The sequence below is a fragment of the Camelus bactrianus genome, chromosome 19 (genome assembly GCF_048773025.1).
Source record: "Camelus bactrianus isolate YW-2024 breed Bactrian camel chromosome 19, ASM4877302v1, whole genome shotgun sequence".
In the NCBI taxonomy this organism is placed as follows: domain Eukaryota; kingdom Metazoa; phylum Chordata; class Mammalia; order Artiodactyla; family Camelidae; genus Camelus; species Camelus bactrianus.
The window spans coordinates 10,662,284-10,679,561 of NC_133557.1; the positions used below are offsets into that span (position 1 = coordinate 10,662,284).

The window sequence follows — 17,278 nt, forward strand, 5'->3', positions numbered from 1 at the left end:
GCCGCCCTTTCGGTTTGTTTTTGTTCAAAAAAAAAAACCCACACTCCCCCTCCTCACTCTTCACACACACTCACACACACCCACGGCGGACACGCACACACCCGGGCGCCGAAGGGAAAGCCGCGTCTTGCCTCCCCACCCTGCCGCCAGTCCCGTCTTGTCCCTCCAGCAGAGCGGGAAAACGGAGGCCGGAGCCGTGACCTCTGACCCCGTGGTTATGCGGAGCCGCCGCATACCTTAGCGATCGCGGGGCTACTGCCTCCGCCGCCGCCACCGCCACCGCGGGTGACTGACGCAGCGCGGGCGCGTGGAGCCGCCACCCCTCCCCCACCGCCGCCCTCGCGCCGGGTCTCGCGCCAGCCGGTCCCCGCGCGCCCGCCCCTTCTCTCCGGCCGCACCCGAGACCTCGCGCGCCGCCGCCGCCACGCGCCCCCCGCCGCCGCCGCCACCGCCGCCCCAGCCCCGTGCCGCCGCCGCCCCAGCCCGCCCCGCCCGGAGGTCCCGCGTGGAGCCGCCGCCGTCGGGGAGGAGGAGGATGAAGGACAAACAGAAGAGGAAGAAGGAGCGCACGTGGGCCGAGGCCGCGCGCCTGGTGAGGCGGGCCGCCGAAGGGGGCTCGGTGGGGGGCGTGGGGGGGTGGGCTCGCCGAGCACTCCCCACCGGGAGGGGGGAGGGGCGAAGCCCTGCCCACCGCAGGAGGGGGCGGGCCACCTTTCTCCAAGAACGGGACAAACCCTCAAGGCGTTGGGTGGGGAGAGGTCCCCCGCCGGGTCGATGTGGCGCTTTTTTCTGCAGCCCCCCCCCCCCCAAATTCCTGCGGAGGGGCGAGCTGGCTGGCCGGCTCCTCCCACTCCGGGCGGCGGGGCCCCAGCCTCCCTTCCCCCACTATTTGGCAGCGTCTGGGGGTCTGGGGAAGCTTCGTTTATGCACTCGGGGGAGTTAGGTTTCCGGGAAGGGTCGGAAGCCCCTCCCTCGCTTCCTGGTGGGCAGTGGGGTGGTGCGTTTGATTCCAGGGGTGGGAAAGAGACCCTTCATTTCAAGGACGCAAGTGGCATTTTGAGCTTTCGCAATCTAAACCAGGTATGTGGATAGAAGGAAATGCTTACTCCCAGCTTGAACCCTGAGCCGTGGTTCTCAAACTTTAGTGTCCTGTGGGGACACCTGGGGAGGTTGTTAGGAATGCTCATTCCTAGGGCCCCACTTAAAACCTGCTGAATCTGAGATCCCGGAGTAGAGCCTGAGTATCATTTGAATCACCTTTCCAGGTTGGTTGTAATGCAGGTCGTCCAGGGGCCACACTTTGAGAACTGCTGACTGGACTTCAGAAGCTAGACTGGAGATAGGCACTCTGCAGAGAACTAGCTACACTTCGCAAAGAATGTGTGTGTTCTCTATTCCTTAGTGTCCTGGTGCATGTATACATGAAGTGTTGGATAAAGATCAACAGTCTCTGTTTGAAGATACACTGAGGACTTAGCAAAGGAGAGAGTAATTTGAATACTTGAAACAGCCTGGTGAGGGGGGAGTTGTGAATTTGCTGTTCTGAAAGCATCAGAGGACTTGCAAGTGAAGTATTTTTCTTTTGGATTTGCACCCACAAAGCCAAGACACTTTGAGACATGTTCTTATAAAATCTTGCTGATGACAATAGTAACAGGTTATACTTGTTTCAGATGTCACTTCCTCAGAATTGTCACAGAGCAGGGTTATAGTGCAGATAGCATAATTGTCTCTTGACACCCTGTAGTTTATTTGTAATTGCTGTAATTCACTTTTAATGATGAATGAAGCTCAACCTTCTAATCTTTCATTTTATTGGGAAGTGTGGTTCCTGCCTCAAAGGTGTTGTGCAAAAAAAATGACGTATTGGAGCTTTTTACAAATTTGTGGTGTGCATTTTTCTTTCTCAGAGCCTGTAAAACTCAGTTATTGACTTAAAAGAACTAACACTGTTTGATTTGTAGAATTTTCACTGGTGTACCTGCCATCTTCCTGAGGCATTTGTTGCCCAAGGAACAGAAATAGCAATTAGTTTGTGCGCTGAAGTTTTGCGTTTCAGTTAATTTGTTTTGGTTTGGGATATGAAATTTGAAGATTTTGACATTCCTAAATATTTTTTTCTGATTTAGTCAAATCTAAAGCTAGATCTGATTTAGTCAAATCGAAGCTTTGGTTAGCTTTCAGGATCTCTTGGAAATTTCAGGATTTCTCCAGTGTTGCTTCACCTGGAAACAAATTTTGGCCTGAAGGAGGGTAGAGGAGAGCCCAAAGGATGTGCTTTTTCTCCTCAAGATTGAGTCTTGGGTGTTGATTGAAATTCTCCTCAGTTTCTGTTACCCAGGTGTTTATGACTCTGGGCACCAAAAGGAAATTTACTTGCCAGAGTTTTCCTTGTTTGAGGTAGGTGAAAGTACCTTTAAATCCTGTGTTACTTATGTCCTGGCAGAATTCTAAAGTCTGCTTGTCTCAAAGCTCTGTTGACTCTTACCAGTTGAAAGACTCTAGGAATTTGGTGTCCACTGTTCTGTTAAGCTTCTTTAGGTTCTTGAATTTACTGTGATCTGCACTCCAGTATCCAGGTTGCTATTTCTGTTTTGTCATTGGCTCAACTCATGCCAGATTATCCCAGTAATTTCTTTCTCTTCTATGGTTCTTCATTTAAAAAATATTACTATGAATAGGAATTACTTTGTGGTGCACTTAAACATGTGAAAGATAACTCTTGGGAACATGGTGTGTAATTTTTGCATATTTTAAATTGTTTATTTTTTGTTTGTTTAGAATTTCTGTCCCTTTGGATGAGACCCATTGGTGGGTGAGGGGAACTTTTAGACTTCTCTCATTTAAAAAAAAAATTCTGTAACAAACCAAATGCTGGAGAGTTTGTGAGAGCATACACTGGGTAGAGAGAAGCTTGACTCTAGTGATCTGTAATGGTAGGGCAGTAGATTAGATCTAATTACTCTTTGGACAGGTGAATTTGGAGTGCTTGCCGTGGAATCAGATGCACTTGCTTGGGGGCAGTTTCATATTGCTCCTGACCTTGCTCAGATTGGTGGCTAGAGTAATACCAGGAATCCTTTTAAAAACTATTTTGGTAGAGAAAGAAGAAACTTCTGGAAAATTTCAGTAGTGTAGTAAACCTCAGGGGATTGATTTTTGCAGATGTTAATTATGTTGAGAAGTAGATGTTCTTTTAAACATTTCGTATTTGTCTTTCCTAGATGTAAGAGGTAGTCTTTAGGAGGTTTAGAGGGTTGGATGGGTATGAATTCTCCTGCTTGTTAGGAACAATTTGTTTGGGAGAAATAGCTGAGTGGGTTTCCCTTTAAACCGAATGCCCTTAAATGGATTCTCCCTGGCTTTGAGAAACTCTTCATTGTGTGCTTTATCTTTCACTTTGATTCATGACTGACCATTCTTACATCAAACATTTTTTTTCCCTTTGAAGTAGGAGAAGAGATACTTTTTTTTTTTCAAGTGTACTCCAGAAACACAGAGACTAGGGATAGAACACTGCTGAATTGTTCTTACACTAAAAGCTGGAGGCATATACAGTTTTAATAAAAGTGAATACTTTCTATCTTTTGATGTAACTTCCCTTTAGAGATTTTGTTTCCTCTGTCTTAGATTCTCAGGCTCTTCCTGACTGCAATTTAAATAACTGGTAACTAATTTTTCAGAGGCATGCTTCTTAAAAAAATTATCATACAAAAATTCACCAGCTCAGCTCACAGTTAGTATCAAAGAAGCTATATCAGTGGCAGTGAATATTAGTAGCTTGTACCAGGGTTTACTGTGGGTTTGTTCAAGTCAACACTGCTTAATTTGGCGCTTAGGTTCTTGGAATACAAAGATGGATATAAGGTTTGCCCTTGAGGAGCTTATTGTCTTTTGGGATGGAGAAGGTCCAGACACATGAATAGGATTTTATTACAGGCCTGGCAGGTGTCATTATAGATGTATAAATGGTAATAGACATCCTGGTTCCTGCATATTGTCTAGGTGTAATTATGAATAATTCCTCCTTTTACTCTCAAGTGTCCTGCTTTGAAGGATAAATTACATGTGTTGTGCAACTGTGGGACACTGTTTAACTCTTTGCAGCAAAGTGCAGAGACGGCTTCCTGGAGGAAGGTGCTTTCCAAACTAAATCTTGAAGGGTGAGTAGGAGTTAGGCCCATCAGAGAGACCATAAGTAGGAGCTGATGACAAAAAATAGGAGAATGTGTGTGCTTATTTGCAAGGTGGAGCATGTGGAAATTGGGTAGCCCTACATGTAGTTATTGGAACATAAAGTTCATGGAGCATCAGTTTGGCAATCATTTAGAGAGACAGATAGAGACCAGATTGTGAGGGCCTTGTATGCCAGGCCAGCACACACCCACTTTATGCCAGGCACTTATTTACATTATCTCTAATCTATAAAACAACTCTGAGAGAGGGAGCATCAGTATCCTTCCCTCACAAATGAGGTCACCTAAGCTCAGAGTGGGTAGGTAACTTGCCCAGGATTAGAAGGCTAGAATTTGAATCCACATCTGTCTGGTTTTAAAGCCTGTGCTTTTCCAGTGGGCTAGTGGCCTCTGGAAGCTTCAGTCTTCCAGTGTGTGATTAGGTTGCTATTGAAGGATTTTCAAGTAGGAAAATGATGAGGGCAAGTTTGTTTTGTTGGGCTGACCTCAGGCTCTAGCAGGTTTAAGTTCTGCAGAAGCAGAGATTTAGTCTTGTTTACTGATGAATTCCTAGAGTTGTCTGTGATATAAAGTAAATATTTCATGTATTTCTTGAATGAAGGATGGCAGCAGAGTAAGAATTTGAGGAAAGCAGGGCTGATTGCAGGGATATTAGTGAAGAGGCTGTTGTGTTGGGGCAGGTAAGAAACCAGCTGTGGGAACTAAGGGACAGGCGAGAGTGAAGGATGATGCCGAGAGGCTGCCATCCAAGGTAAGGAGTATTAGAAGAAGAAGGGAGATGAGTTAGAATTGCTGAGTAGATAAATTAGGGTGGAGATGAAATAGAGTAAATGATCACAGGGCATGCCCCGGACAGAACTGAATATTTGAGTCTGAAGCTTGGGGAGAAATCCAGGTAGAGGTGGAGATTTGGGAGTTATCAGAAGTTAGGTAGTAGTTGAAGCTGTGGGAGATAATGTTACTCAAGGGGAATATAGAACTTGAGCTAAGAGACTAAGAATGGGACCATGGTAAATAGGGGTTTTAGTTTGGCACCTACATCTCCAAAACTTAAATTCCTTTAGTGCTGAGGGCTCGTGTTCTTCCATAGAGAGATCCTTCACAGCAGTCCTGTGACACTTCTTGCTTTACATTGACAGAGCAATACAGTACTCGGTTGTTATGCTTGTTAAATGTTAAATGACTGCAGGATGTTAGTGGGGTTTGGACTAACCTCAGCAGCGGTGCTGGTAGCGACAGAACAGAGATACCGACAGCCTGTCTTTCCTCCCTGAGAAGGGTAGCACGTCAAACAGTTCAGCTTCTTATAGTGAGAGAGCTCTACTTGCTCACTGAGACACTACTGCTGTGACTTAGTTATAGATGTTGCTAGCATAAATGGGATGATCCATTTCTCATTGTTTTGCTTGTACCAATCATATAGAATCACAGTATTATGCTGCCAAATGGCAAAATGTACTGTGGCAGTGAACACCAGAATTTCACAGCCTACCTGCAAAAGTCATCATTTAAAAATATGAGTACTAATGTAAGTACAACACAAGGAATATAGCCAATGTTTTATAATAACTGTAAATGGAGTATAACCTTGAAAAATTGTGACTCACTGTATTGTACACCTTTTAATTATGTAATATTATACATCAATTATATTTTAATTTGAAAATTCTTTAAAATATAAAATAAAGAAGGAAATATCTTTATTCCTTAAAAAAGGTACTAATCAAACTCTTGAAAGAAAATCTGAATGCATTTTTGTCTTATACTTTATTGTGTAGCACGATGTATACTGTGGTTCAGCCATATTAATAACATCAAGTTAAACATCAAGTAACCAAGGTTTCTAAAGCCCCACATTATCATAGTGTGTGCTAAGAAGATGTCTGTTTTCAGAATTGAGAATTAGAATAGTTCAGCTTATTGTCACTTTCAGCAGCTAGATTGATATATATGTAATTTGGTTTTGGAAGTAATTTTAACTTGGGAAAAACCAAATTGTCAGCAGTCATATCTCATAGCAGAATTGTAGCCCATGGTATATACTGATGGACAAAAATGGAAATTGCACACCAAAATCAGAACATTTATATTTCTTCAGGTACTAGAAAACTACTCGGATGCTCCAATGACACCAAAACAGATTCTGCAGGTCATCGAGGCAGAAGGACTAAAGGAAATGAGGTTTGTGTTGCTCTTGTTAATGTGAGGGTTTCATAGGCCGTGTCTTTCTGTATTTATGTAGTGATGTGAGAAAGTCTACGTGTGCACGCGTGTGTGTGTATACCCATGCTCTGTCTGGTGGTGGTGTGGAACTCTCTCTCGTGTTGTGTGTCCTCCGAGTGGAGGGTGGGAGTGGGTGAACATCTGTGTGTTTTCATTGGAGGTGCAGCAGCTTTCCCGATCCTTGCTCTCCCATACATTTCTACATGAAGCTTATTTTCTGTGTAAGGAGTCAGCGTATTTTCTCTTATATTCTGTTTTGCAAGTTTCAGTGACAGAGCAGGGACAGACTCTGACAGGCTCAATTGTATCTAAAACTACCCTTCTCTCTATACCGTCTTTCTGAAGTACTGTGTTTTAGGAGCAAAGAAGTGTGGTCTCATCACTAAGAAAACCACTGAATTTTTCCCCCACTGATTTTAGCCATTTGTGAAATGAATATACTAAATTTGGGGGTGACCTTGATTTTGTTACCTTGTGATGTATTTTTCTTAGAGACGCAACAAGTTAGAAATATGAACAGAATTACAGGCATGAGCAAAAAAAAACCAGTGACTGTCCTTAATCTTTTCTCTCCTCACCCCAACCTTTTTTTTTTTTTTTTTAATTTAAATGAACAGAGCACAACACAGTCCCTTCTTGGGTACATGTAAACAGTAAACAGTACATGTTTTGCTGGTTAAGCTTTAGCTGTTTGAAATTGATCTTTTGGGGTCAAAAGATCCTCACTTTCCAGTTGTCAGTTGAAACATTCTCCAGTTGACATTTTGTGGGGAGGGAAGATCAGGACTGTCTAGATCACATTCATTTAAATAGTACCTGTGCACTGTGTAGTGTTATAATTGTGGCTTTTTTGTTTGTTTGTTTTTATGGGCTGTTTTCCATCATGCTGGTGTCTGTACTGCTGTTGGACCACTATGCCTACAGAAGGTAAATTAGTCCCTTTGGAACAGATGGAATTGAGAACCTTAACTTGTTTCTGCTTCTAGCTCTTATAGGAATTATGAAGTAGTCATGGTGTCTGATCATAAGTGAGCAGCTCTATAATTTGTAGACAGAGGTATAGTGTGTAGGAGTCACACTGTTCCAAGGACTCTGCCAGTATGCCGTTCCCCCTTGTAGCCGAGATGGTTAGCACACCCACGTGATACTCCAGATTCTCCAGAAAGGTTTCTTTTAGAGACAGGTTCTTGGTGACTTTTTTTTTTTTTTTTTTTTTTTTTTTTTTGCATCCAAGGCAGAATAAGTATAGTAGGGTTTTTTTTTAATGGCTTTTTTAGACTCAGAATTTATTTTTAACACTGTGCATAAATTAGGGCCTCTAGTTCTGAGAAATGTGAAGGGGCTTCAGATACTTATATTTATTTAACAAGCTGGGGAGAGGGATGAGAAGGTGCACAGGTGAACTCTAGCACTACCATGTTAGTGCCAAACCCAGTTAATAATGGGCATTTGTCTGTATTCTTGACAGTTTTCTTACTTTAAGATTCAGTAAGCCTCTAATTCACATGAACCGTTATTGTTTTGTGACCTACTGTTGTAGCAGGGACCATGAAATAACGAATATGCCATCTTTTTTTAGTTTAATGTTTGAGCATTACTGGGTGCTAAATCCATTTGACTTACTTTTCTTTTTATATTCAAATTTAAATTATTAAATTATCCTGGGTAGATGTAAAATAAAATCCATCTTTCTTCCTTCCCAACAGAGAAAATGCAAATGAAATACTGTTCCTTTTGTGTGCGTATTAGAAAATGTTCGGGGGAGGGTACAGCTCAAGTGGTAGGGTGCATGCTTGGCATGCGTGAGGTCCTGGGTTCAACCCCCAGTACCGCCTCTAAAAATAAATAATAAACCTGATTACCCTCTCTCCAAAAGAAACAAACAAAATATTTATCTAGAAAGAAAAAGTGTGCGTATTTTTTTGGGCTAGCACCATTGATTCTGTGGTCTTTGTGTTGAAAGTGTTACGTGGCAGTTTCTGAGCATGATATGCAAGTTGAAATGTAGAGCCTAGGAAGTGCTTGATTTCGTTTTTAATTAACATTAAAACTTAACTTAAAAATTTTAATGAAAATATTGGGTAATTTTTTTAACTCAGTATACTTGAAAAATCATTGTGCAGTTTTTCTAAATTTCTTGAGAATTTGGTTCATATTGTCAAAAGGCACTAAAGAAGTCCCAGTTGTGGAGCAGGAATATCACACAGTGTCTTAGCCCAGAGCTCTCTAGGTGTGATTTATGCGAATTTCATTTGTTACTCTTTTGTTCCTTTCAAAGTAGAATTCTTGTCATAGGATCTTTTCTATATTTCTTCCTCTTCTTGATTTAAGAATGAGTTGGAAGGTATTAGATCTTAGTAGGCATATTGATTTATATGACCTTCTTCATCCTTGCATGTTTTTACAGTGGGACATCCCCTCTCGCATGTCTTAATGCCATGCTACATTCCAATTCAAGAGGAGCAGAGGGGTTGTTTTATAAACTTCCTGGCCGAATCAGCCTTTTTACACTCAAGGTAAGTAATATAAACTCTGCTTTAGTACAGTGGTTCTTAAATTTTTAGTGTGTGTAAGAATCAGCTGGTAGGTGTGGAATGAGGCCCATGAATTTGCATGTCTAATAGGCAGGTAGGTGATGCTGATGCTGTTGGTCCTAAGTGGCACATTGATTGAGATGTTCTAGTGTGAACAGGGTCTTAGGAATTATTTAGCCATTATGTCTTTATTCAGCTTTTTTTATATCTTTGCAGATTGTATGCAGTAGAGGGATAAGTACGTGTGTCTTAATTAGTATTTTGTTTGTAATAATATTGTGAAGGATCAGTTACCAGGCAACTATGTTTCCTACTCTATGGAAAATAACTGAAATGTGAAAAATACTTGTGGAAATTCCGAAACTCATTAGCATTTACTAAGTGACAGAGATTACAAAGGAAGAGAACTTAAATCAGGTAGGGTTCATAATAAAGCTTAAATGGAGCCGAAATGAACAGCCTAATTATTTTTCTACCATTTGTAATATATATATCGCTGTCATTCAAACCAAGGGTTGGCAGATTTTTTTCTGTAAAGGATCAGATAAATAAATTTTGTGTACCACACTATCTCTGTCATAACCATTCAACTCTGCCATTGAAGCAGGAAAGCAGCCACAGACAATGCACAAGTGAATGGGCATGGATGTGTTCCAGTAAAACTTTATTTATAATAACTAGTGGGCTGGATTTGGCTTAGGGCTGTAGTTTGCTGACTCCTTATTTGGACATAGTTGACTTGTTGATGGTTACAAAACTGAAAATTTGATGCTGATCCTTATAATCTTCCATAATGTAGTTACAAATTGCAGTAGTCCATATGCAGGCTTTTCCCTATTAGTTTTGTCTTCTTAATAGACTTGTTTTCTTCAGTTAAATCAGAATTAAACAAATACCAACTATATAACCCGTGGTCATAAACTTGATCTTTAGGTATGTATCAAATGTGTCTTATGTTCAGATTCTGTGCTGTTTTCTATATTGTTTTTATTTGTAATATTTTGAACTTTAAAAGGCAGTATAATGTAATGTCAGGAACTGAGCCTTGGAAGAGACAGAGTCCTGAGTTCAAAATCTAGCTTTGTAACCTGACACAGATTCCCTGACACAGTCAGTCCTTAATAAATAGTAGCCTGTATGGTATCCCTTTAGGTTTCTTATCCTTAATTGTTTTATAATGGCATTTTTCTATTATATATTATTTTGTATATGTATGTAGTAGTTATATATAATTACATGTAGTTATAATTACATGTATTACAGATATGCTTGTTAATAGAACATTTCTATTTTAAGAAGGAGAAATACCTTTTTCTATGAACACTGAAAGATGGGAACTGAGTTTTGTCTTTGAAATTTGGCTGTGGGCAGAATTTGCATAGTCCATGCTTAATAAATATTTGAACTAAATTAAATTTCTTGATTTTAATATATCTGAGTAAACTCCATTGTATGAATTTGCTGTAAGCTTAGGGGTGTCCTGTTAGTCTGCAGCCTGTGTCTGAGATTCATCGATTGAACATGTGCTCAGCACGTTCTCTGATATGTGTTTGGCTTTATGTTGCTTAGTCTTCATAGTGTCTTGCTCATTGGAGTGGTACATCACCTCTCTTGATACTTTTTGTGCTCTTTTTAGGTTGATGGTTTGCTTGTCTGGTTCCCCCCAGTGAGACTGTAAACTCCTTGAGGGCAGAGAGTAGGTCTTATGCATTTCATTATCCACCAGGATACTGTATAAAGTAGTCACCAATAAGCACATGTTTAATGAATGAACTTGTGAATGGCTGCATTTTGGTACTTCATTATTATCCTTTTGTTTTGACGTTTGATGATAAATACTGCTTATAATCTTGATGAAATTATTCCTAGACCTGCCTCTGGTATCTAGCTCACAGCCAAAATGAAAGGTGTTTCCTGCTGTAGCTTTGTTAGAATTTTAGCTTGGTTGATTATCCAAGTATGTCTTCTAAGATTTTGACCTGTTTATAAAGCAATATATGCAAATGCAACAAAGCAAAATGCAACAAGCAAAAGTGGAGGTAACCCATAAATTATGCTATTTGTAGCCTAAATAATAATTTATATTAATAATATTTGAAAAAATTGGATTATACTTTTCTTACAGCTTTGCTACTTGATTTATTCAGTTAATGTATTTGACATGATGGTACGTACAGACAGATCTTAGTCCTTTTAAAGATTGTTGAAGGATTCTAGATTCCAGGTTATGAATGTGTGGTAATTATTAGTTTTATTAATTGCCTCATTACCATTGCACTATCTTCCAGAAGTTGTGTGGTTATTTACTTTGTTATTTGGGAATGAATACGAAAGGATACTAAAAACCAGCTGATTACCATCCTGATCACCTGAGAACCCAGGTCTGCCTGGTAAACATTTGAATCCAGTGTGGTGCATTTTAACCTTTTTTCACCTCCATTTTTTTATTTTGAAAGAATTTCAAACCTACAGAAAAATTGTAGTACTGCAGTGAACACATTGCCCATCTAGCTTTCTTCCTAATTGTTACAAGTTTGCCACATTTTCTTTATCTCTCTCTGCATATGTATGCTTTTTTTCCAGAATCATTTGAAAGTATTAACTAGTACTGGCACTTCACTCCAAAATATTTTAGAATGTGTGTCTTAAGAACAAGGACATGATCCTACATAACCATGGTATCATTATTATAGACAAGCTTAACAATGATACAGTAGTATATATAGTCCATACTCAAATTTTCTCTAGTTCTAAAAATATTCTTTATGGCTTATTTTCTAAATCCAGCACCCCATCAAGAAGCATGCATTACATTTGGTTGTCATGTCTCTTTAATCTCCTTAATGTAGAACAATTCCCTTGCCTTGTTTTGTACTTCATGGCATTAATACTTTTGAATAGTCCAGGTCAGTTGCCCTGTAGAATTCAATACATTTTTCAAGGACTAATAAACACGTAGAAATCTTGGTTATTTCCCAACTCCTTTATGTTTGTGCCACTAGATTGTGTCTACTATTCCAATTTGTAGCCCAGAGCCACTCAGTGGTCTACCTAAGGGTAGTTTGGTCAGAATCTTACCTGTAATAAGGGACAGGGAGACATAAATTATTAACTCGTATTTCTCATTTTTTCCTTTTTCAAGGTGGTAATGACACCCCTGAAGTTCTGTGGCATTTTCTTTGCCTAATTTTTTTTTTCTCACGTGTTAAGGAAAAGCATGTTCAGAATAGCTTGGTGGTTTTTCTCCCCGCTGCTTGGAAATCTCTTCTAGTGGGCCATCAGGTCAGAAACCACGTATTTTTGCTACTTAGTTGAAAATAGGAATTTTTTCAGTTCTGGATACGTTTCTGTGGCCTTATCTATGATTACCAAAGCTTTACTGATAAACTGGAGTCTTTTTGAGCTGGCCACAGGGTTCCTTTTCCGATAAAAGTTGTTCTGGGTAATGTGATGGTACATTTGACACTTTATGTATAGATGCTTGCATCAGGCCTCAGAGCTAGTCCTCAGGGATGGATGGGATAGATGAAATCTATCCATGCTTTGAATTCTTGATTTGAGTTGCTTCTCTTAAGCTTTTCCTGAACTCAGCTGTCAATGTCTATCATTGCCTGGTTAGCGGTAGGATTTATATTATTTTTTACACTTAGGATTTCCCATCCTTATAAAACCAGTGAGAGCTCCTTTGTAGTGTTCTACATCTTTAGGACTTTCACATTGAACTTCTTTGCTTTTTCTGACTAGTTGATTGTGTCATTGGTGAGGTTAGCCTGGGTTGGTGAGTCATTCCAGAACTCACTGTCAGGCATAACTGCAGTGATCTGAATATTGTTCAGTTTTATTGTGGAATGATGCTCAAATCAAGATATCACTTACGGCTGTTTGCACTTCATCATACCTCATGTGGTGTTACAGGGCTCAGCCTTCTGGGTCCTTTAATTCAATTAACAGGCCCAGTTGAATCCTTTTAATATGTAGAATATTTTTAAAAAAATCTTGGTGAAAGATATAGATGATTACACTTAAAATATCCATCCATTAAAATCCACAGTTTGCAAATAAAAGAGAGGAAAAAGCAAATGGAGGAAGAGAAGGAAGTAGTTATTGCAGTTTCGCAGTGTTATTCATAGAACTACAATTAAATTATTCACTTACAAATCCATACTTAGAGCAATTCCAAAACTATTTATATTACCATTAAATACTGAGGAGGAAACATGGAGGAAGTGTGGGCTTTGATACAGTAAAATCATGGAGTCTGTCATTTGAGAGGCAGTATCCGAATCCATGTTGATTTCTGATTGGTGCACAGCAAGCAGAGTGGTCTTTTAAAAATGCAGATCTCATCGTACCACCGTCCTGCCTGGCCCTTGCCTACCTCTGTGATCTGCTCTCTTAGCACTTTCCCCCTGGTCATTATACTTCAGCCACTCTGGCCTTTGCTTGTTTCTCAAACACCCCAAACTTGTGTCTACCTCAGGGCCCTTGTACTTGCTAGCCCCTCTGTCTGGATTGCTCTGGAGTAACTTCTTGTCATTTGGTTGTTTTCTCCAAAAGTATCTTCTCAGTAAAGTTTTCTCTAACTACTAATCCCAATTCCACAGCATTATGGGGATTTTTGTTTGTTTCACGGCCCTACCTTGTTTATCTGGTTACTTGGTTATTGTTTGCCTCCCTCTACTAGAATGTCAGTGCAGGGGCTTTGTTTTTACCGTATCTCCTGTGTCTGGCACGTAATACAGGTACATAATAAATCTTGGCTGAGTGAAAAGTAAAAGATAACATCATCAAAATCTTAAGCCAGCTAGTTCTTGTAATTCACCTTTCTTTTATTATATAATGCATATTCTGGGTTTTTTTTTTCTTCTCAGCAAGTTGACTTCTGAGAACCCTTTTTTTTCCCCTTGCCCTCTTTAGAGCAGTTCTACATAAATCTGTGAAAGAATCTGCTGACACTAGAAATAAATCTTTCCCAGGCTATGGCCATAGTCTGGTTTTTCTAATTGCTGAAGGCAGAAACTGAGCCGTTAGAAACAGTTTAAATGTTTTAGGTATGTTTTAGATAATCGTGTTATTCTTTTAGAGTTTTGAACTTTGATCATCATCTTTGTTAGAGAAAAGAATTTCGATATTCATATAAAATGGTGGTGACATTTTTAGACAATGTCTTTTATAGTCTGTGTTAGCCTTATCAAATATATGATCTTTTTAATGCTTAGAATCCTAGAATTTTAGTGTGGGAGGGCCTCTCAAGTCATCCAATTCATTTTCATATTACTGATAGAAATCGGAGCTTCTAATAGATTAAATGATTTATCTCTGACCATATATCCTTGTGACAAATGCATGTGGCTGAGTTTGGACTAGAACCCAGGGCCTCACCTTTTGAATTTGATTTCTTTTCATTATGTCAATTTAGAATAAAGAGTTTTTCTTTAGGTTTTGTGACCTCTGGTCACTTCATCTTTTTGAAGTGTCTTAAGAGTTCCTTGATATTTTTCAAAATGTTTATTGTATTCTCTTTAATGGAAATTCTTACAATTGTTAAGCCAAAGTAGCTTTTCATATCCTTAGATGTGAGCTCTTTAGTAATGGCTGGTTGGTTTGAATTTCTGCACTCTGCATTAATTATATTGGCATTTCTGATCGTAGTCATTCTTTTTTATACCAGAATGAGCGTTACATGGTGGTAGTAAGAGCACTGGACTAGGATAGAGGTCTGGGTTCCAGCATAGTGCCTCAGGTCTTACTAAATACCACCATTTATGCGTCTTTGTCTCCAACACTGAGACGTTAATATAGATTGGTTGTTTAAATACTTCAGGTGTAAAACCCTTTATCTCATGAAATGGAGCTGTACAATGTAAATAGATAACTGTGAAACTGCTCTGGTTGAAACAAGCATGAAGGCCCAGCTTCTCCATTTCTCATGGAGTCTGCCATCCCCATCCCATGCCTCAAGCAGCCAAGGCATCTTTTCCAGACCCTGGAGCTCTGTCGAAAACCTCCTTGAGTAAAAACTCAGTAAAGATCTTTCCTGTGGTCACATTCTGGTATCTAGACTATTTTGTGTGAAAAGTAAGTCAGCTTGGATATTTTTCTTTCCTGTTCTTTTATGGTGCATCTAGTATTTACTAGAGGCTGACTGTTTTATTGCAAACACTGTTCCACTCTGTTCTGCATAGAAAGCAGTACCATTTGCTCTGGTTAATGGTAGTAGCAGTTTGGTCTTGATGGAGGCTTTGACCCCTCAGTTGGTAAAGAGTTTCTTATTTGAGTAATTCTCAAGGGCCACTTGGATCTGCCTTTGAAAAATGGGATATTCCATTGTCTGACAGGATTCTCAGCCAGCTCAGAGAGGAAAGAGAACTTAATTGTTACAGGAGCCCTGGTCAGACTCGGGTTTGATGCCTGAAAGATGCCTTTTGTCCTTCTGCCTCCTGTTACCTTACAGTTCAAAGCCCTGTAAGAATGAAGTGGCCAATGGTAAACGTCAGGGAACAGAGGTTTGGAAAGCACTGTCACTGGAATGATTTTGTGTAGCTCAGAGAAGTGGGCAGGATGATAAATTCAAGGTTTCTAAAGTGATACATATATATTATATATATATATATATATTAATGTATTTTTTTAACAAAAAAGTTACAAACATTTTTAAAATACGATTTTTAAAGGACTAGGATTCTAGGAAAAGGATTGTGTATGCCGCAGGCTTCCTTGGGACTGTGTGTGAAAAAATACTTAAACTTTTCTTTGTCAGCCAATATGAAAACTGCATTTGATCTCTTCTCAGTCCTCCATATCAGACTTTTGTCTGAGCAACTTGTTTAAGAAAGTTGCTTCAAAAAAAAAAGAAGAAATTTGCTTCTTATTCTAGCTTAGCTAAATCTGGAAGAAAAGATGGAAACTGATGTTTAGTTGAGTGCTAACTATATTCCAGACAGGCATCAGACTCCTCACATCGGTCTTTTTGAAACATAAATAATGTTTCCTACTCCTGTACTAGTAGGGCAACAGCCTGAAAGAGCTTAAGTAAATGGTACAAAATCACATTTTTGGTTGAGAAATTGATATTTAACACATGGAGGACAGATTAGGGTGTTCTCAGTTTCTACCAGATGAGTTAGTTCTCACTTGTTTGAGATGTATACTCAAGGTTCTGAAAGAATAACTTCAAATGCTTTGTATCATGAGGCAGGAGAAGAATGGGGAGCAAAAAAGATGTCTCTTTTCTTCTGAAAGATGCTGTCTTTTTTGATTCAGTTTTACTAGATGGGCTTTGAAATGTCTGCCTTTAAGTGTCAGGTAATCCTTTTGTTTTACTTTTTCTCTTTGGCTCTTTATGCCAGTTTTTCTTTGGTAAATTAACTCCTAACAGTTCTTTTAAAACTGCCCCTCTCCCTAAAGTATTTCTATTGCCACCTTATTCTGAGTTAGCCTCATATGCTGGGTACTGAAATAGCTCCTGCCTGGTCTGCTTGCTTTCACTTTTGCATCCTCAGAATCCAGTTTGCTCCTTTGTAATCTACACAGCAGCCTGGGGGATTTTTTTTTAGAAAACATCTGATTATGACACATTTCTGTTTGATTCCTGGCAATGGTTTCCCATGGCATTTACCAAAAATCCAAACCTTACTCAATCACACTGCCCTTCTTTCTGTTCTTTGAATTCCTTAAGCTCTTTCAAGTTTTAGGGTCTCCATTTGGAACTCTTCCCTCCACTTTTGCCTGGTTCAACTTAATGGGTCTCAACTTAAATGTCAGGGGCCTTCTCTCTGAATTGGGTTTTCCCATGTGCCCTGAACTATATTTCTTTTCACTTACAAGTTTATAATTATATGTAATTATTTGGGTGATTGCTATGTCTCTTCTGACTAGGCCTTCAGGTCAGAGAATCTGTATTACTTCGTTGTTGGCTATATTAACATCTGTCATAGTAGGTGCTTAATAAATATTTGTTGGGTAAATGCAATGGAAAAACACATAGAGGGAGATTATTATGACTTGATTGGTAGCAGTTCTCTATGCTTAATAGTTGAATTGGTTCAAAATAGCAATTTTTAGTATCAAAATTGAAATATAGTATGGAATGTTTACCAGGATCTCTTTCATGAAATGGAGTATTTGAAAACCTCTGAAGTGTAAGCTTTATTTTCTCAAAAGAAAAAAAGATACTGTCCGATGTTGCTTTTTGAAATCTAGTGCTGTATTGATCCTGATCTTTTGTATGTGCCTCCCACCCCGTCTTTTTCCCACTGCACCTCCCTGAAAACTTTTAGGATCTTTTCCATGATTGTATACTTTAATGTGGGTCTTTTTCCACTC

At 39.5% G+C, this 17,278-nt stretch overlaps 1 protein-coding gene across 4 annotated transcripts in view; it reads left to right on the forward strand.

Moving 5' to 3' along the window:
• Positions 1-397: 397 nt before the first annotated feature.
• Positions 398-17,278, forward strand: part of ASXL1 (ASXL transcriptional regulator 1) — a 60,640-nt gene continuing 43,759 nt past the window's right edge. For 2 of the 4 annotated variants that reach the window (XM_074347111.1, XM_074347113.1), the window contains exons 1-4: positions 398-592; positions 5,620-5,724; positions 6,295-6,377; positions 8,827-8,935. In XM_074347111.1, the coding sequence (XP_074203212.1) occupies positions 536-592; positions 5,620-5,724; positions 6,295-6,377; positions 8,827-8,935 (354 nt within the window). In that variant the 5' untranslated portion in view covers positions 398-535. Of the gene's footprint in view, positions 593-5,619; positions 5,725-6,294; positions 6,378-7,287; positions 7,347-8,826; positions 8,936-17,278 lie in introns of those variants that run through there. The other 2 variants (XM_074347112.1, XM_010960874.2) reach the window with 2 other exon arrangements.